Source organism: Bos mutus, chromosome 5 (genome assembly GCF_027580195.1).
Source record: "Bos mutus isolate GX-2022 chromosome 5, NWIPB_WYAK_1.1, whole genome shotgun sequence".
Classification (NCBI taxonomy): domain Eukaryota; kingdom Metazoa; phylum Chordata; class Mammalia; order Artiodactyla; family Bovidae; genus Bos; species Bos mutus.
In genome coordinates this window covers 110,012,008-110,032,897 of record NC_091621.1, presented here as the reverse complement: position 1 = coordinate 110,032,897, position 20,890 = coordinate 110,012,008, and the positions used below count along the sequence as shown (strand labels likewise).

The following is a 20,890-nucleotide window of genomic DNA, read 5'->3' as shown; positions in this document are numbered from 1 at the left end:
AGCCCAGGTTGCAGCACCTAGGAGCTGCATGAGCTTGAGCAAATTTTTGTATTTAACCTGTCTGTAAACTGAGCATCCTCACCATTGTGAGGACCTCACAGGCACAGATCAAGTGAGGTGGATGCACTAGAAATGTACAGCTCATAGTAGGTGTTCAATAAACAGGACCATCCCTTCTCGGTCCTCCCTTCAGCCCCATGCAGAGCTCTGTAGCGCATGGCCCATCCCATGCCCCGCATCCTCATTACCCTGCTGTGCCCTCCCAGGCAGGCAACTAGGACCCATGTCCCATGGGAATGAGTCTTTGATGTATGAATGGCTGGGGAACTCAGGCAGCCTGAATGCTGGGTCAGCAGCCATGTGTGCCTGGTAGCTATCATACCTTTTCATGAATTGAAAGTGGGAGATGGCGCAGGTGAGACAAATGGCCTGTGGTCTCTTCACCTGGCCAGAGGCTTAGCCTGGTGGCTGCCTTGGGAGTGAAGGGTTCAGGGGAAGGAAGAGGAGTGGGAAGGAGGGGGAGATGGGGACAAGGGTATCTTTAGACCTAAAGCGTCTGTTTTCCTGGGATCGAACCCAGTGCTAGGCCTCTGGGTGGCAGCTTAAGGAGAGAGTGGGGACTCAGGGGTAGTGACTTCAGCGAGAGGGGAGGAGGAGGCCTGGTGGCTGTGAGTCACGGGGGTTGAGAGGAAACCTCTGGTGATGGTCCACTTGCTAGGCCTGGGGCTGCAGTCTGTGGCCTCCACTGCTCATCTCCTGTAAGGAGCGGAGTCCTGTGGAGGCTTAGGGTGGGCTGAGGGGAAGTGCGGAGAGGCCGGAAGGGGACCTCCGGGCAGGGAGAGCTTTACAGACCCCAGCGAAGAGTCTCTTCAGCATCACCCACTTCCGTGTGACTCTAAACAACTCACCTCACCTCTTTGGGCCTCAATGTCCTCACATGTAAAGCAGGGAGGATAATATCCACTTGAAGGGGCTATTCTGAGGATGATTAAAGACTAAAGAAGAATTTGCCCTTTTTGCATAGAGGGCCGGGGCAGGGGTGGGGAATTGGGGGGAGGCTTGAGAGACAGAGGCTGCAGGGGGTAGGCTTGGGTGTCAGAAGCTGGGTGACCCTGGGCAAGTTGCTTGTCCTCACTGGACCTCAGAGGCCTCAATCTGTCATGGAGCAATCCGGCCTGGGGTCCCAAAGGGTAAATAGGCTTTGTCATGATGCCAGGAAAGATTGAAGACAGGAGGAGAAGGGGACGACAGAGGATGAGATGGTTGGATGGCATCACTGACTTAGTGGACATGAGTTTGAACAAGCTCCGGCAGTTGGTGATGGACAGGGAACCCTGGCATGCTGCAGTCCATGGGGTCGCAAAGAGTCTGACACGACTGAGTGAACTGAACGCAGAAGCAAGCCTCCTTTGAGTGCCTGTCATCAGCCAGCCCTGCTCTGGGCCTTCACGAGTGTTGTCTCATTTAACCTTTACAGGAGCTCTACAACACAGCACTTGTTACCACTGGGGAAACTGAGGCATGTGGCCTGGCCCTGGGTGGCCAGGAACTGCTCTCTGTAAGGGTGAGACTTGCTCTGAAGTCTGATGGGAATGATAGTAAAAACCTTCATTCACCTGTACATTTTGCCAAAGCTTCCTGCCCATTCTCTGTTCTCCCATTTGACCCTGATAACAACTTGCTGAGGTGGAGACTCTGACTACCCTGAGTTCACAGGTGAGAAACCTGGAGAGAGGAAGTGGCTTGCCTGGGGTTGCTCAGGGTGTTAGCAACTGTCTGAGCCACGATTGGAACCTTCTCCTATTTTCTGGGGAAAGGTCATCCCAGGCCAGCAGAGCACCCACTAACCGACTCACTCTGGGAGCCCAACCAGGCCTCCCTGGTTCAACAGGAGCCCTGAGAGCTTGTGCAGAGAGCTAGGTGGACTGGAGGGGAAGGGAACTTGGGCCAAGCAGCTGGGACAGCTGGGGAGGGGAGGGAAAAGTCTACCTCGAAATAGCAGAGTCATATTGTCCAGAAATTTTCACCTAGAGAGTTTCTTAAAGTCAGACAAGCCCATTCTACAGATGGGGTAAACTGAGGAAGCCCAGCTGCTTAGATTAAAAAATCACCTCAGGACACAGCTGGCCTGTCTTAGGGCTCTAAAGCCCCAGCAGTCCTGAGTGGTGAGGACCAGAGGTGGGGAAAGGGACATTGGGGGTTCATCCTAGCAAGCTGTGCCCTGGGAACAGAGGACTGCAGGGGTCTCTGCCACCCTCCACTCCCACCCTCACCCACCCCCCAGCACTCACTAGTCACCAGGGTGGAATATTTTAGCACCTATAGAAAAACCGCCACAGACGGCCGTGGCAGCTGTTGCTAAGGAGACGCTCCCAAAATAGCCCCCCTCCGCCAACCTTTCCCGCTGCTGCTCCTGCTGTGGGGAGGGGAGGAGGCCAGGCAGAGAGGGGGTGGCACATGAGTCCTGGCCCTAGGTTCACTCACCTACCCTTTGCCCCCGGTGCCCGTACTGGTCAAAGCCCCAGGCAAGCTCAAGACCTGGACAGCCACAGGTCTGCAGCAAGGACAAGAGCAAGCAGAAGCATGCCTGTGGTCGCAGCCACAGTGCTTAGCTAGGAGAAGGTCACCCAGATGAAGGGAGATGGGACAGAGAGTCCCTGCACCCAGGACCCCCGGCACACTTGCACAATCACAGACCTCACAGTTTCACACACCCACTTGTGCACACCACAAGTACAAAACCCACAAATGTCCACCTAAATGTGCATACATAGCATCAAAGACACAAATAGATGCATGGGTAAACACATATGCCACAAATACACAACACACACCTGCAAGCACATACCACACAGCCCTAAATACACACATTTACATATACACACTCAAATACACATCCCAAGTACACACACACACACACACTCACACCCCAACATATGCACGCTGGGCACATGTGTACACATACACACATATACACCAAAATATACATTTATAGCCTCACAGCACATGAATACACAACTGTCCAAACACGCCCGGCGTGAGGCGTTCAAGGGCACTAAGGATTGTAGTCCCGGGTTCTGCTCTGGGACCTCAAACGTTCTGGAACCTCCAGATGTCCTCCTGTAGTGGAGAACCCCTGTGATCCAGCCGCAAGGTGGAAGATTAGGAGGGTGGGTGGAGGGTGATGTCTCTGTGAACCCCTTTAAATGGACAGTCTGGGGACCAAAGGATCCCTGGTATCTGGGAGAGATCTCAGAGCCCATTTCTTAGGAAGCAGAAAATGGGGGCAGGGAACTCTCACCTGCAGACTGGAAATCTCCGGGCATGGAGAGTTCCGGGCCCCAACTCCACGTGCAGCTGGCTGTCACCCAGGCTGTGGTTGGGGCTAGGGTGATGATAAGCAGAAGGCAGTAGGTTAGCGATGGTCATGGTCCTTGATACACGCAAAGCACTTTAGAGTTTATAACACCTTTACACCCCTTATTTCACATACTTGGTAGCAGCTATGCTGAGATGGTGATATTGTCCCTATCTCCGAGACCCAGACAAGAGAGGGGACCACAGAACACGTCACTAGCAGAGTCGAACCAGACCCCAAGGAGATGCTGGCACACAGCCCTATGTGCCACCCATTTGGCTGCCAGACACAAGCTGGAAAGCAGGCCACCAGGGTGCCGCGCTTGGCTTTGCCCCTAATTTGCTCTATGTTATAGGGGAGTAGTCAAGCCCTCCATCTCCCCACCTGGAAAGCCGAGAAGGAATCCCTAGGGATGGATGAGTTCAAGCAGCAGTTTATGGCCACGGCCAGGGCTGGGGAGTGGAGCTTGCCGGGTGCCCTCGGAATACCAGCGCAAGGACAAAGGGCGCGGAGTCTCTCCCCTCCGCCCTTGGCCAGCCGCCCTCTCCTTCCAGCCTCGCTCCGTGCCTCCCGTTCCGTGATCCGGGCTCCGGGCCTTCGGTGGCGCCTCGTCACTCGGGAGACGCGGCGAGAGCCGCTTGCGGTTGCCTTGGGAACCTCGCCCGGGCCCGGGTGCTCGGTGCACGACTCCCGGCTCAGAGCTCTTTGCCTGAGCGGCGCGCGGAGATTGGCCTTGGGACTCTCCGAAAGACACCTGTCGCCAGCGGCGAAGGAAGGGGGCATCGCGGCCAGGGTTGGTTTCTTTTACTTTTACTTTAGGTGTAATTAACAAACGGTCATACATGCATCTCAAGTGTACAGCTCAAAACCCATGTAACCACCACTCGGATCTAGATACAGAACACTTCCAGCGTCCTAGAAGGCATCCTCGGGCGAGAGGTTACCAATAATACTCGTTTTTGCACTTCTCAGGGAATAAACCAGAGAGGGAGTGATCGCTTCCCGAGGACATGACATTTCCGTGTTTTCTCCTAGCTCTGCTTTGCCTCGTTGGGCTTCGGTGTCCTGTAAACGGGACTCCGGGCTGGCGTTTGTTGCGTGGTTTATTTCTTGCAAAGCGCTTTAGAAACCTAGCTGACTTTGACCCTGATATTTACCCTCTGAAGTCAGTACTTGGTTTACACTCAAATGACCGATGAGAACACTAGGGCTTGGAGAAATGAAACAAATTGCCCAAATTCAGACAGCTCATAAATAGTGGAGCTTGAAAAATCTTAGTTCCCCCACCGGGAATTGAACCCCGTGCCCCTTGCAATGAAAGCATGGAATCTTAACCACTTGACCTCCGGGGAAGTCCCATCCCCTCTCTTCCCACGCCCTGCCCCAACCCATTCATTGACCTTTTAAAGAGTGCTACAAATAAAATATGCTGGGAGAGTCAGTGGTATCAGACACATGTCTGCACCTTTGCACCTGTAGTTCTTTCTACTTGGGACTGTACTCTCTTCCCCCTGGCTTTGTCCTGAAGGCAAGCGCCTACTCATCCTTCAGAGCCCACTTTGGCATTCTCTGAAAGCCTTCCTAACTGCAGTTCTGCCTCCTGACTCCCCCCAGCCCAGGGTAATTACTCTCTCCTCTGCGCCATATCCAGCCCTTGCACAGGCGCCTGTCCCCCACGGCGCCCCAGGGGCTCCTTAGGTCTACACCTACAACAGCCGGCAAGGCACCTGGCACACAGCTGGTCTTCAATAAATGTGCTTGGGACTGAAAGTGGAGGAGAGGTTTTGGAAACTTGGTTTCCCGCCCTGTAAAAATGGGGCGCACACTAGTTCCTACAGAACATCACTCAAAATATATTGAGCAGAGTGGGAAAGGGGGGAACTTCTGAAACACCTGCTTGGGAAAAGCTCCTTCTTTCCACTGGGGGCGGAGGAGCGCCCACTCATTGCCAAGAACAGGAAAAGCCATAGTGGCCCCCAGGAACTCAAAGAGAGTCCCAGGAGCCCAGACCCATAGCTTCCTCTTCTTTCCAGGGTCCTACCCAGCCAGAGGCAGCTGATTAGGTGGCCAGGCATCCTCATGATCATGATTTTCACCTTACATCCACACAGAATTTGAGGCAGCTGGCAGGATATTCAATACAGTGGTGCAATGTACCAAAAGGCTAGGACCAGGAAGGAAAAAAAAATCTGTATATACATTTTTCCCTCTATCATTGAACAACTCCCCCATTCTCTCTCCCATAAATCTGACTTTGAAAGCATACAATCTGCTTTCTTCATGAGGAAAAAAGAATCATTATCCTTTGAACTGAAGGAAATTTCCCTCTTGGCTTCCCCTCCATTTCATTCCTAGAGCAGACAAACTTCAGGTGTCAGGAAAAGTGAGGCTTAGAGGGTGAGGGACTTGTCAGGAACCTCCCAGCATCCGGGAAAGATAGGTCTGATGGTGCAGGTGGTCGGAGTGCCGGCATGGGCTAGAGACAGAGGGGGTAAAATGAGGAGGGGGTTTTCCCTGTGCTTCATGGGGAGCTTTGAAAAATGCTCCACCTTGAAGATGGGGTAGGTATGAAAAAGGTGGGGCCGATTACTAAAGCCAGAGTGATAGAACTTTGGGGAGAAGAGGTCTATGTGACCTGCGGGAGCAAGAGACAAGTTTGAGCCTCAGTTTTCTCATCTGTAAAATGGGAGTGATGAGCTCCCTGTCCTGAGACATAGGGAGTATCAGTTTCATAGGGAAACTGGGAAGACTAGCTGTAAGGAGGACCAAGTAACCAGTTAGCAATACTTCTTCCTCTTCTTCTTTTTAGTATTTTATTTATTTGGTTGTGCTGAGTTTTAATTGCGGCATGTGGGATCTAGACCCCAGACCAGGGATGGAACCCAGGCTCCCTGCACTGGGAGTGTGGAGCCTTAGCTACCAGACCACCAGGGAATCCCCAGTCAGCAATACTTCTATCTTCATTATTCCCATTAACAGATGGGAAAGTGAAGGCCCAAGGAGGAGACATGGCAGGCTCAAGGCCACTGTGGCAGGCCCAGGACAAACCCTTGGCCCTGGGACCACCCAACCTGAGTTCTTCTCCTTCCACCACCATGATGGTCCCTCCTCAGACTTCCTCTGGCTGGGGCCAGTTCCCCTGTGGTCCCCCTGGAGAAAGAGAGGAGGATTCGAGCCCGTTCCAGCCCCCGCTGGCAGTTGGGGCTGCTTCTCAGGAGGACAGATGTTTCACCAAATGGCAAATGCACGTGCTTTTCCCTGGCTTGGGGAGGAGGTGGGCGCCTAGAAGGAGATGCCAGCTGGTTGGGCAGAGAGAACCGTAGCCACACCTGAGGTATTTAAATAGCCACCGCCTTCTCTGGGGTGGGGAGGCATCTGGGCAGGGTTTGGGGGGAGCAGGGAACACAGCAGCCCATTCAGAACCCGTCACAGCCCTGGGATGAGTGCCTGGTTCTTCCTCCCACAGGAACTTGGACCACACAGCTCACTTTGCTGGGTCTCGATAGCCTTTACCTGCAAAGCGAGGCTTTAAAACCTGTTTCAGGTGACTGTTGAGGCCAAACTGAGAGAACCTAATATGCCTGACCCATGCCTGGTACCCAGTACCCAGTAAGTGCTCAATACTTGATGGTTATTCTCACCAGGGCAGGAGTCCCCACAGAGCATCCTTGACAAATGGGCACCCCCGCCCCACCCTGCTTGCTTACCTCTGGTGACAGGGGGCTCATCCCCTCCAATGACAACCCATAGTGTAATGTAAGGATTTAATTGCATGAACACTGGAATCAGACTGTGTGTGGGAATCCAGGCGCCACTATGTAGTGTCTGTGTGATATTAAGCAAATTGCTTAACCTCTCTGTGCCTCAGTGTTCCCGGTGTAGAATGGGAATTATAGTACCTCCTTCTTAGTTTTGCTTAGATCGGTGCTTCTCGAACTTTCGTGTGCACACACATCACCCAGGGTTGCTGTTTAACAGCAGATTCTGATTCAGTGGGTCTGAGGTGTGGCCGGAGATTCCACAGTCCCAACAGGCAATACAGATGCTGCTGGTCCTTGGACCACATTTTGAGTCTTGAAGGACTGCTGTGGCCTGGAGGCATGGTGAAGGGGCCGTGGGAGTGTCACAAGTAGGGGAGTGACACATTTAATCAGGGCAGAGCCCCTCTGGCTGTCTGTGATGGGGGAGGGGGCAGAGAGGAAGTCAGTAATTTAGGGAGAGGTCGAGGTTCTGAGCAGGAAAACGGGCTACAGGGGTCAAAAGCGGGGAGCACATGTGATCCACTACTACAGATGCAGAGACCAAGGCCCAGAGAGGGTGGCCGGTCTGCTCAGGCCACACAGCACTGACAGGGCTCCTCCCCTCCAACGGCCCTTCACCCTTCCCTCTCCCAACTTGCTGGCCCGCCGCCCTCTGGAGTCTCTCCTGGCCTGTGCTCCTGTTTGACATCTTGTCACACAAAGAAGAGGGAGACGCTAGTCAGGATCCTGCATCTCCCTGACAGACCAGACCTCTTCCATGCTCACCATCATCCCATTTTACAGATGAAACAACTGAGGCCAAGAGAAGGAAAGTCTCTCAGCATCCTGGCTGGAACCGAAGCCCACCTGACTCCCAACCAGAGGGTCTGGTTACCGTTGTCCAACAGGTCAGGTCAGGACAAGGTGGCTCCTGAAAGGAACAGGTGAGAGGAAGGGGAAACTGGCTCCAGCTCTTCTCCCCACCGGAGGGGGAAGGAGTTCAAACTGCAGGCTGATGATGACCATAGCAGTGGGTCACCCGTTTCTGGGGGGCTTCCAACCTGCTAAGCCCATGCCAAGCAGTGGCACGCGGGACCCCACTTCACCCCAGAACGGGTCTTCTGAGCTCTGTGTACAGATGAGGGAACCAAGGCAGAAAGAGGGGCCCAGTGGCTCGCCCACGGTCACCCTCCGTTCCAAGCAGGGGAGGCAGGGGCCCGGACTCCGGGGGGACCCCTCTCAGGGGTATCGGCGGGGTGGGACGTGGCAGGCACCCCGTGGACACAGAGCGGCCCGGGGCGGCAGCCGGCGAGCCCAGGCCGGAAGCCCCCCGGCCCGCGGGACGGCCCGCCCCAGGAGCCGAGGCGCTGGGCTGGGCCGGGAGGCGGGATCTTGGGCGGCGGCGCTTCCTGGATCCCTGGTACGGCCGCCGGCCCGGCCACGTCACCGCCCGGCCAAGAGCGCGCTGGCGGAGCGGCCGCGCCCGGACGGGAGCGCGGAGCTCGGGGGCGCAGGACCCACAGGCCGGGGCCGGGGCCGGGGCCGGGGACGTGGCAGCCGCCTCGCCCGCCAGAAAAGTTTCCCAGGAGTTGGCTGCGCGCGGGCCGGACCATGAACGTGTTTCGGATCCTCGGCGACCTGAGCCATCTCCTGGCCATGATCCTGCTTCTGGGGAAGATTTGGAGGTCCAAGTGCTGCGCGGGTGAGGGCGCGCGTCCCGGGCGGGAGGTGGGGGCGTCTCGGACGGGAGGTGGGGACCGGGGGCGGAGGAGGGGGCAGCCCCACGCCCCTGCTGCGAGGCTGGAGGGGAAGAGTCTCCTGAATGTCTCTGCAGGGTGGGGACTTCGGCTTGCGGGTGCTTGAAACTGTCTTCGCACAGCTTAGCTTCCAAAGAAAATGTACAATTGTACCGTATCAGAGGAAACGGACCCGTGGAGGTAACGGAGGGTTGCCTCCCTCCCTCCCCCACCACTTGGCATGGCCACTGGTGGTTGGAAGGGGGGGATAGAGAGGAGGTGACACCCCCTTTGCTGCCCAGGAGCAGCACCGCTTGGGGCCCCTTCTGCCCTCTACCCTCACTCATGCCCCAGGTGGGGAATGGGAGGTCGGGGCGAAGGAGGTGAACACACAGGAAGGGGCTCCAGACTCTCAGGGTCTTCTCTTGCCCTCCCCCTCCCCCTCCCCCTCTCCCCTCTCCCCTGCCCCCTGCCAGACATCCCCCCATCCCACCCCCACCCCCCAGCTGGGCGCTTTCCTTGTGATGTGGCAGGAGAGGCATCAGCTAGGCCCACGTGGGCACAGAGTTGCCCATGAGCAGAAGCCCAGAGAGGGTGGAAGGGGGTCCCCCTTTTGCCCAGCAGTCTGGCGGCCCCGCTGGGGGGTCAGAGACGTTTCAGTTTCAGGGCTGGACCGGTGGTGGCCAAACAGACCCAGTGCATTAACAGGCTGTCTGAGCGGCCTGCAGCCATCTTTGTCCACTGGTGTCCTGGAGGCGCCTGCCCTGTGCTTGGCGCTGGGGTGAGGGCCTACAGAGAAGGGCACGGACTCCTCGTGGGGGCCAGTGAGGTAGGGAGTGGACCCCTGAATGCTTCATGGAGGGAGCAGCTCTGTGCTGCTGTCCTGGAAGACAGGCAGCTTGTCACATAGGATAGGCTTGTGGTGTCACAGATGGTAGGGCATGTCCTGGAAACGGGGAGCAGCCTGTCTTCAGGGTGGTCCTGAGGGGAGACCAGTCCACCGGCGGAGGACATTGGTCGGATGTGAAAGGGCCTTGTCTGCTAAAGGCTAGGGAGTTGGGACTGGGAGTCAAGGAAAGTTTGGAGCAGGGGAGGGGGCTTGTAAGGGGACTCTGGAAGCTGTGGGAGAGGCTGAAAGAGCAGCATCGAAGCAGGAGGGAAGGGGTTGGGGGTAAGAGGTGGGTGCTGTGAGTGTCATTGCAGAGGGAGTGATTCCAGACCTGGAGGCCTTTTGGGTTTGGGGTCTCCAGGGAGATAGGCACTCACAGGTTGGTTCTCAGGTTCCCACTTAGGGGAAGTAGGCCAGGAATGCTGAGAGAGGCTCTAGTGAGGGGCAGAATCTAGCCTGGACCTGTCCCTGCGGGGAAGGGTCTTGGACAGGGTGAGCCACCATGACCAGGAGAGGGCGCTGTTCCCCACCTGCTCTGCCAGGCATCTGGGATAGAAGCCGGCCACCCAGGCAGAGATCCTGGCCTGGTGGGGCTGAATTTAGAGGTGGGAGGCCGTCAGCCAGCAACGGTGGTAGCAACCAACTAAATTATATGGTTTGTCAGAGATGCTGAGTGGCTCAATGGTAAAGAATCTGCCTGCAATGCAGGAGATCTCTGAGTCAGGAAGATCCCCTGGAGAAGGAAATGGCAACCCACTCCAGTATTCTTGCCTGGAGAATCCCGTGGACAGATGAGCCTGGCAGGCTACAGTTCATGGGGTCACAAAGAGTCAGACACGACTGAGCGACTAAACAACAGCAATGGGAAAAGCAAAGGGCAGATGAGCGGGAGGGCCCTTGTGTGTGTGGAGAGGGATCAGCACAGGTCTGGTTGGGAACAGAGGAGGTGAGCGCCTCCCCCAGGGGCAGGCCTGGGTGACACCCCGGCGACCCAGCCCCAAAGGCAGGAGACTGGCACTCCATTCGCACTCTGCCACTGACTCCTTGTGTGACCTGGGGCCTCAGTTGTCTTTATCTGCCAAAGGGTAGGAGGTCTGCACCTGGTCAGTGGGTCCCCCAGGGGACTCTGGCCAGGTCCAGGCTCCTGTTCTCCTCTCCGTCCTGAGGTCTCCGTGTGTGGTTTGCTTTGGTGGAAATTATTCACTGGTTTTTAAAGAGTGTGGAAAACCAATGCACTGAAGACCGCCAGGGTTCCTAAAACGCTAGGGAAAATGTGAGTGAAGCCCAGGGGCCTGGCAGGCTGGGGATGGAAAGAGGGGAGGAGTGGAAAGAAGCTATGTGGGGGGATAGCCTTGTGTCACCCAGTAGAGCCTCCTACTGGACCCTCCTGAATGCGGTTGAGGCCCCCTGCACCGGCCAGACCTAAGTGCGGGCTCTGGGAGGTGGTGTAGACAGTCTCAGCCCGACCTGGCCCGGTTACTGCCTCCTGGACTCCACCCTCTCCCCCAGAGGGCTCCTTCCCCTGCAGCCAGGCCCCCTGCCAACCCCCCAAGAAGACACTTGTATTCCACATTGAATCCTATTTAGGCCTCATGTCAGTCCATTTTACAGATGCCAAGTGTGAGACTCAGGCTTGCCATGCTGGTAGGAAAGCTGGCACATGGACCCAGAGCCCTCCAAAATGCGAGGGGCTTCAGCAGTGTTCATCCTCAGGCATTAAAATTGTCCCCCCACCTTCCCCAGAATGAATGTCTCCCACCAGAGGGATCATTAGAAAAGGTACCAATCAGGTGTACAAAGGAGTCAAACCCTGAATCAGGTAATGTCACTTCTGGGTGTCCAGCTACCCAATCAACCCATCACCTTTAGAGTGAAGTCCAGAGATGAGGGGACAAAGGTGAAAGAGATTCAAGGATGGCTCTTGGTTTTCTGGCTTGAACATGGAGGGAATGGTGGTGGCATTTATGAAGGACGGAAGATAGGAGAAGGAGGGGATTCAGGGGGAGATGGTGGGCTCCGCCAGGCAGAAATATGTAGGTCAGAGAACCAAGGAGAGTCTGGAGCTGGAGGGTCCCTCATGTGTGGGATGGGATAAAGGGATAGAGGGAGAAGAGAGCTCACCCTCTGAGGATTAGGGTTTGAGGAGCAGCCAGGGGAGGTGAGAAGCTGGCAGTGTGGGCAGTGGCAGAAACCTGGAGAAGGGTGTGGTTGGAATAGATGGAGTGCCCCACTGACTCTTGAAGAGCTGGGTGAGTGAGGACAGAGTTGATGTTTGGCTGCAGAAACGTGGGCATCATGGACCATAGGAGTGGGTTGGTGATGGACCCAGACCGCTGTGGGTTTAACGGGGTGAGAGAAACGGGAGGCAGGGCTGCTCGCTTCACCCTGGAACCACCGCCATGACCATGTATCAAAAGTGGCCAAAAGTTGACCAAGGAGCATGATGGCTAAATGCAGCCTCAAATCCTGGATCGGCATATGGAACAGGAAAAGGGCATGAATGGGCAAACGTGAAATCTGAATAAAGTCTGGAGTTTAGTCAACGGTGCTCTGTGCTGTGCTTAGTCATGCAGTCATGTCCGACTCTTTGTGACCCTATGGACTGTAGCCCGCCAGGCTCCTCTGTCCATGGGGATTCTCCATGCAGGAATACTGGAGTGGGTTGCCATGCCCTCCCCCAGGGGATCTTCCCAACCCAGGGATTGAACCCAGGTTTCCCACATTGCAGGCAGATTCTTTACCATCTGAGCCACCAGAGAAGCCCAAGAATACGGGAGTGGGTAGTCTGTCCCTTCTCCAGGGGATCTTTCTGACCCAGGAATCGAAAGGGTCTCCTGCATTGAAGGTGGATTCTTTACCAGCTGAGCTACCCAGCTCACTATTGGGAGCTATCCACTATTGGGATACCCCAATAGTGCTCTACTGATATCAGTTTCTTAGTTTTGGCAAATGTTCAGTTAGAATAGGAAACAGGAGTCCAGAATGGCAGTGGCTACAAGATAAGGAAGGGAAAAGTCCATGAAAATAGAACAAAGGAAGGTCCGAGGATCGGAGTGAGGACCTCAGGTACAACAAACAACACTCCTGGCTAGCCCAATTTACAGAGGGCAGGCCCACGGGGAGAAAAAACATATAAAAAGAGGAGCCAAAGGGCCGGGGGTCTCTCTCTCTCTCCTGCATGCTGGGGCGCTCTTCTCTTGGCGTCTTTGGGTCTACATGCCCTCACACCTCGAGGATGGTTTTTCCTGCTATTTTCTAAATAAAATAGAGCTGTAACACAGAGCTTTAACACTGATTTGTCTAAGAGCTATAACACGGTCTGTTCGAGACCCGAGAGCTGTGACATGCTGAGGGCTTTAATGTCCGTCACTCCAATCACTCTGTGACGTCATTCTGTGACAAGACAGAACCGAGGAGCATACGCTCGCCTGACATCATGCAAGGTGTTAACATTAGGGGAAGCCGGGTGAAGGGTGTATGGGGCCTCTCTGTACTGTCTACAACTCTTCTGTAAATCTGAAATTATTTCAAAATAAAAAGTTCAAAAAGGAAAGAGACCAAAGCAGATGAGAAAATAGCATGGTAAGTAGGAACCCAGTTTTGTGGGTTTGAGCGTCCATTACATGTTGTATATGTTGTGGGTGTGTTGTGTATGTGTATGTGTGTATGTGTGTGCCAACAAAGATCAGGAAGGTTACACACGCAGGCTTTGTGACTCAGAAGACTGCTGTTTTAAAATTTACATTTCTGTGTATAGTTCCCCAGGTGGCTCACTGGTAAAGAATCTGCCTGCCAACTTGGCTCGGGTTCAGTCCCAGGGTCAGGAATATCCCCTGGAGAAGGCGACTGTAGCCTACTCCAGTATTCTTGCCTGGGAGATCCTATGGACGGAGGAGATGGGCAGGCTACAGCCCTTAGAGTCACAAAGAGTCAGACACAACTTAGCGACTGACCGGGTATTACCTGGTTTTTGTTCTACAAAGAGTAAAAATAGTTGTAACTTTTATAACTAGAAAAAAAACCTTTTTTTACTCAAAATTTGGAAACATGAAATAGAATGCTCCCTGGCCCTGTGCCTTCCTCCACCTGCTGTGGTCTCCCTGATGAGTCAGCCCCTTGTAGAGCCAGTCAGCTGTTCCAAAAAAAATGGAGCTTGGAGGCCCGTCAGTGGAACGATGGAGGTGGAATGAAGAGAAGCCTTGACACCTCTCCTCTCAAGCCCGACTCCAACCACCCCTACACCCTCCCCAGAGCAGGAAGTGAGGCAGGCACGTGCGGGGGCCATGTGAACTCGGCGTCCATGTCTCTATTTGGAGACTGGGTGACAGATTACAGTCTGGTGAGAGGATAGATTCAAGTGATCAATGGGAAGGAGTGTTTCCTGACCCTCGGGGGTGCCAGTGCCCTGGACAGGGTGTCACCACTAAGCGGGCACTCTGGAGGCCTTTCCAGCTCAGGCTCTGGGCTTCTGGAGTGTGTGTGAGCCTGGGAGCCTGGATTCTTATTGTCTCTTGTCCCTATCCAACCGCAGGCATCTCTGGGAAGAGCCAGATCCTTTTCGCTCTCGTCTTTACCACCAGGTACCTGGACCTGTTCACCAACTTCATCTCCATCTACAACACAGTAATGAAGGTGAGGGGATGGGCAGCCATGGTGGGGGGCCTGCTGAGCACCCCCAGATGGTGAGACAGTTTATGCTTGGGGACTCAGGCTGGGGAACCAGCCAGACCTAGGTTTGATTCCTGGCTTTGCTGTTAGTAGCTATGGGGCCTGGGCTTGGGCAAGGCTTCTGGCCTCTGTGTACCTTGGTTTCCTCCTCTGCAAAATGAAGATCGTTATACTTGCTTCAGAGGGTTTTGTTGTGAAAATTAAACAAGGTAATGCCTGTAAATATACAATAGTTATCGTATATTAAAAACTCAATAAAAACTATTACAATGGTTAAAAAATAAGCAAAAAAGGAAACACGATGCTGTGAGCTTTCAGAGAGCTTATTGGTCCATTTATCTGACAAATATTTATTGAGCACCTACTGTGAGCTAAGAGGGCTTCCCAGGTGGCTCAGTGGTCAAAAATCCTCCTGTTAGTGCAGGAGACACAAGAAACACAGGTTCAATCTCTGATCTCCAGGAAGATCCCCTGGAGTTGGAAATGGCAACCTACTCCAGTAGGTTGCCTGGAGAATCCCATGAACAGAGGAGCCTGGTGGGCTACAATCCATAGGGTAAAAGAGCACACAACTGAGCAACTGAGCATGCATGTGAGCTAGGAACCTGAAGGAGAAATACAAGACACCCGTACTCATGGAACCTACAATATAACTGGGGAGACAGATAATGAAACAAGTAAGAAAAACTGGCTAGGGAGAAGGCTATGCAAATAATTAAAATGGGATGCTGTTTCCTTTTAATTATAAAGACAAAAAGTTTTAAAAGCAGAGTTACATGATAGAGAATGACTAGGAAGCTATTTGGAAAAGACCCTGATGCTGGGAAAGATTGAGGGCAGGAGAAGAAGAGGCTGACAGAGGATGGGATGGTTGGATGGCATCACCGACTTGATGGACATGAGTTCGAGCAAGCTCTGGGAGTTGGTGATGGACAGGGAAGCCTGGCGTGCTGCAGTCCATGGGGTCACAGAGTCGGACACGACTGAGTGACTCCACTGAGGGAGCTATTTAGAGAGTGTGGTCAAGAAGGGCCTCTCCAAAGAGGGGATGTGTAAACTGAGATTTGAATGACACAGGAAACAAAGCTCAGAGGAAGACATTTCCAACCAGAAGGAATAGCTGGTGCAAAGACCCCCCCAAGACAGGAACAAGCTTGATGTATTCAAAGGGCAGACAGAAGGCAGACTCAGTGGGAGAACAGCAGGCGAGGGCTGCCCGCTGGTGGTGGGGATGCCGACAGAGGCCTGGGTGAGGGCAGATGGTGCAGGTGAACCGTTTGGATTCCGTTTTGCAGTGGGAAGCTGTTGCTTTGAAGTTTGGTCCTATTTTACAGAAGGAGAAACTGAACATCTTTCAGCCCTGGGTCATAGCTGTGAGGTTGTGTTGGAGTGAGACATTTTCTGAGGCTTTAACCAATCATCCAACACAATTTAGTGGAAAGAGCCCAGATTTCAGAGTCAGTAAATTGAGATGTAACTGGATGCTGGTAGCAGAGATGTGGGTTATTTTAATAAGGTTAGGATTTATTTTTACCTCACTCACAAAATCTCGAAGTGGGTAGTCTAAGCCTGCAATGGCAGCTCCTTTTAACTTTTTCTGCTCTGCCAGCTTTAGTGTGACCAGTACTTGAGTTTGTTACCCATGCAGTTGCTCAGAAGGGCCCTTTGCTTGGTTTAATACTTTGCTTTTGCCATTTTGAAATTCTTATTTTTTAACAAGAAGCCTTGAAAATTATATAGCTAGCCTGAATGTGATATCTATCCTTAAGGTTGCCTCAGAGTCACAAAATAGGTACTAGAGCTCCTACCATCACATCACATTCGGGATAGGAAGGAGGAGGAAGGGGAAAAAGAGCAATAGGGTGCCTGCCAGCTGGGTAAGCCCTTTTCATAGAGCTTTCCAGTGACTTCCATCTACATGTCACTGACCATCCTTATCTGCAAAGGAGGCTGGAATATGTGGTTTTTAGTTGGGCACATTGTCTAATAGGAGTCCTGTTTTTAAGGTAAAAAAGCTACATGGGCGGAATCCTAACTATCTTGCCGGGCTATTGTGAAAATAAGATGGGAATCTATGTAATATACCTAGCTCCCAGAAGATATTTAACTAAAAAGTGAGTTCTCTTTCTCCATATCAGAGATGTCCTTTTGGGATTCTGGGCATCTTGTTCCTAGAATTGGTAGAATGGAGGATGCTCTTACTTGTGGTGTGTTGAACTCAGTGTGAACGTCAATCCGAGATCCTGAAATTGCTGTTTACTTAAATCCAACACGGAAGTAAGCAAACACTGCCTGCTTAGTTAATTTCTCTTCCCAAGGGTTTGACTTGGGCAGTCCTGGCGGGAACTGTAGACCCAGCCCTTGCCATGGTTGAATGAGGTCTAGTCTTCAAAGAGGCCAGTTTCCAAATGTGTGAAACGAAGAAGTGATCTCTTTCATTGATTCGTTCACTCATTCCAACATTTGTTTGGGGCCCTGAGTTAGATTCAGAGGCAGACAGGGCATGGACCGTCTTAGGGAATCTTCTCTCCAAGGGGAGACAGGCTGGTCCATAGACATTTACAGAACATATGATCACAAGCAGCGATGAGTCTTGTTACATGGGGGTATGGTAACACAGAGCACGTGTGCCTCGTTCTGTAAGAAAAAGGCTTTGAGGAAATAACCTGAGTTTTGAAGTGCAAACACTTTTCTAGGCCAGTGTGGTCCTGGACCACCAGCAGCAGTATCACATAGGAACGTACTAGAAATGCAAAATTCTCAGGCCTACTCAGACCCACTAAGTGAAACCCCCCTGCCCCTGAGGGTAGGGGCAGGGGCAGCCCTCTATATTTTGATGCACATTCAGGTTTGAGAGCCTCTGGCCTAGGTTAGAGGCCAATTATAAAACCATTATATGCTGGAGGACAGCTACTCTAGTTAGGAAAAGAGCACTTTTCTGAAGCATTGATTATCACCTGATTCAAGGAATTTTAGTCTTTGTAGAAGTACGCTCTCAATTCACTGATGCAGACCTAAGAACTTGAGGCTTTAAAAGAGCCCTGGAACGCTACTGCTAAATCACTCGACAAAGACCAGTTCTCTCTTTTATTTTTGCCTAATGCTCCACAGTGAGAGGACACCTGGGCACCTTGGGGTCATCATGGTAGCAACTATCAGTCCCAGTTAGAAGCATGGAGTCACTTAACAGAAAGCTTCAGATTCAATTCAGAAATTGCAAACACACTTCATCTTTTCCAACTGAAGGCAGAATACGCGTGCTCAGGTTTGGTAGGTCCCAACTCAGGCAGCAGTATGTGAACCGTGAACTTCCAGATGTTCAAACTGGATTAAGAAAAGGCAGAGGAACCAGAGATCAAATTGCTAACATCTGTAGGATCATTGAAAAAGCAAGAGAGTTCCAGAAAAACACCTACTTCTGCTTTATTGACTATGCCAAAGTCTTTGACTGTGTGATCACAACAAACTGTGGAAAATTCTTCAAGAGATGGGAATACCAGACCACCTGACCTGTCTCCTGAGAAATCTGTATGCAGGTCAAGAAACAACAGTTAGAACTGGATATGAAACACCAGACTGGTTCCAAATTGGGAAAGGAGTATGTCACGGCTATATATTGTCACCCTGCTTATTTAACTTATATGCAGAGTACATCATGCAAAATGCTGGGCTGGATGAAGCACAAGCTGGAATCAAGATTGCCGGGAGAACTATCAATAACCTCAGATATGCAGATGACACCACCCTTATGGCAGAACTAAAGAAGAACTAAAGAGCCTCTTGATGAAAGTGAAAAAGGAGAGTGAAAAAGTTGGCTTAAAACTCAGCATTCAGAAAACTAAGATCATGGCATCCAGTCCCATCACTTCATGGCAAATAGATGGGGAAACAATGGAAACAATAAGAGACTTTATCTTTTTGGGCTCCAAAATCACTGCAGATGGTGACTGCAACCATGAAATTAAAAGACGCTTGCTTGCTCCTTGGAAGAAAAGCTATGACCAACCTAGACAGCATATTAAAAAGCAGAGACATTACTTTGCCAACAAAGGTCCATGTAGTCAAAGTTATGTTTTTTCCAGTAGTCATATATGGATGTGAGAGTTGGACTGTAAAGAAAGCTGAGTGCCCAAGAATTGATGCTTTTGAACTATGGTGTTGAAGAAGACTCTTGAGAGTCCCCAGCAAGGCGATCCAACCAGTCCACCCTAAAGGAAATCAGTCCTGAATATTCATTGGAAGGACTGATGCTGAAGCTGAAACTCCAATACTTTGGCCACCTGATGAAAAGAACTGACTCACTGGAAAAGACCCTGATGCTGGGAAAGATTGGAGGCGGGAGAAGAAGGGGACAACAGAGGATGAGATGGTTAGATGGCATCACTGACTCAATGGACATGAGTTTGAGTAAACTCCGGGAGCTGGTGATGGACAGGGAGGCCTGGCTTGCTGCAGTCCATGGGGTCGCAAAGTTAGACACAACTTAGCGACTGAATTTAGGATAACTTTGAAGCCCCAAAAGTAGGTTGGGAAAATGACTTCATTGATTCCCATGTGTCTGTCTCCCTTTTCAGATGGTTTTTCTCCTCTGCGCCTATGTCACAGTGTACATGATCTATGGGAAATTTCGGAAAACGTTTGACAGTGAGAATGATACATTCCGCCTGGAGTTTCTTCTGGTCCCTGTCATTGGCCTTTCCTTCCTTGAGAACTACAGTTTCACTCCTCTGGAGGTAAGGGAAGGGACCCAGAGTACTCATTTCCAAACGTAAACACATTCCCTAAAACCCTCACCTTGGTAATACCAGAGCTGGCCTTCTACAACTGTGGCCGTTACTTGTTATGAGTTTAGAAATTACCAATAAGCTATCCACAGTGCTCTTCTTAAAAATAGGCATGTCTAAGTAGTCGTGTTCATAAACAAAGCAGGCATCACAGTACCACGTAAGGCTGAAACCCTCTGTTCAACAGGTGATTAATGGATACTAAAGCACAGTCCAGACCGTTTTCAACTCAGTAGGTCTGGCCTGACTCAAGAATCTGTGGGGCAATGAGCATCTGAGGAGATTCTGATACTGATGTTCATGGATTGTATTTTGAGAAACCATAGGCTCAATTAAGGCGAGTTTATATGATAGAATTTATATATGATAAATTTACATTTGTACATATATATAATTATATGTATATATAACATACATTCTATATATTCTATCATATATAATTGTATCATGTATCATATGATATGATATATATAATTCTATCATATGTAAATGTATATGTTATACATATAAACATTTATATATGATAGAATTCTGCAACAATTAAAAAATTGTTCCATAGCAACATTCATACTGTTCTGGAAAAAGCAGTACACTTGAGTCTTTTATTTTTTTACTTTCAAAGAAAGGGGTTGAATGACACACTGATGAAAACATTTAAAAATGTCAAGAACATGATTCTGGGAGTTCCCTGACCATCTGATGGTTGGGGTTCCAATCTTTCACTGCCTGTGGCCTTGGTTCAATCTCTGGTCCTGCAAGCTGTGTGGAGCGGCTATTAAGTAAACAAAACCTGAAAAAATGGTGAAATAGTTATCTTTCAACTGGTTTTGCATCACTGTATTCTCACCAATAAACATTGTTTCGGTAACTAAAGGTGGCCCCTTCTTGATCAGCCTCCTCTGGATTCTTCTCTTTGGCTCAGATCCTCTGGACTTTCTCCATCTACCTGGAATCAGTGGCCATTCTGCCCCAGCTCTTCATGATCAGCAAGACTGGAGAGGCCGAGACCATTACTACTCACTATCTGTTCTTTCTTGGCCTATACCGGGCCCTCTACCTGGCTAACTGGATCAGGCGATACCAGACTGAGAATTTCTATGACCAAATTGCAGTGGTGTCTGGGGTAGTACAAACCATCTTCTACTGTGACTTCTTCTACTTGTATGTGACCAAAGGTAGGTGCTGGGAAAACAGTGTCACTGGCACCAGCTCAGGATTAACAATCCACTCAGTGTTCGAGGGGATATGGAAGTGAACACAGGGAAGTCTGTGTGCTTCATGGTGCTTACATTCTAACGCAAAAGACAAATGTTTTCAGGAAACTAAGCGCTATGAAAAAGTATAGACCAATAATCCTACTTTTATATACAGTGTGCAGGGAAGACAGCTGTGAGACGACGTTTGACACTTGGGTTAGGGCAATAAAGGACAAACAATTATCCATTTCTAAGTTTGTAAGCCCCAAGGCAGAAACCAGCCTGGCATGATACAAGACTAAAAGGCTAGTATGGTGAGAGATATCAATCCAGAGTAGGGTCTCTGTTAAGTCAGGGTAAGACAGTCACAATGCATTCTAATCACAAATAGCAGCAACTGGGTCATATGAAAACCAGTTGCTGTGTAGGATAAAAGGCAGCCAAAGCAGGGAGATATGGGGCAGTTCCAATTGCCCAGGAGGTGGTCATCAGTGGAGATGGGGACATTTCTCAAGAGTG

General features: G+C 51.3%; 1 protein-coding gene across 1 annotated transcript in view; it reads left to right on the top strand.

The window, feature by feature from the left end:
* Positions 1–8,522: 8,522 nt before the first annotated feature.
* The window catches only part of KDELR3 (KDEL endoplasmic reticulum protein retention receptor 3), a 13,318-nt gene continuing 950 nt past the window's right edge, over positions 8,523–20,890 (top strand). The window contains exons 1-4 of the mRNA XM_070371577.1: positions 8,523–8,800; positions 14,255–14,355; positions 18,966–19,124; positions 20,098–20,350. Of these exons, the coding sequence (XP_070227678.1) occupies positions 8,710–8,800; positions 14,255–14,355; positions 18,966–19,124; positions 20,098–20,350 (604 nt within the window). The 5' untranslated portion in view covers positions 8,523–8,709. The remainder of the gene's footprint in view (positions 8,801–14,254; positions 14,356–18,965; positions 19,125–20,097; positions 20,351–20,890) is intronic.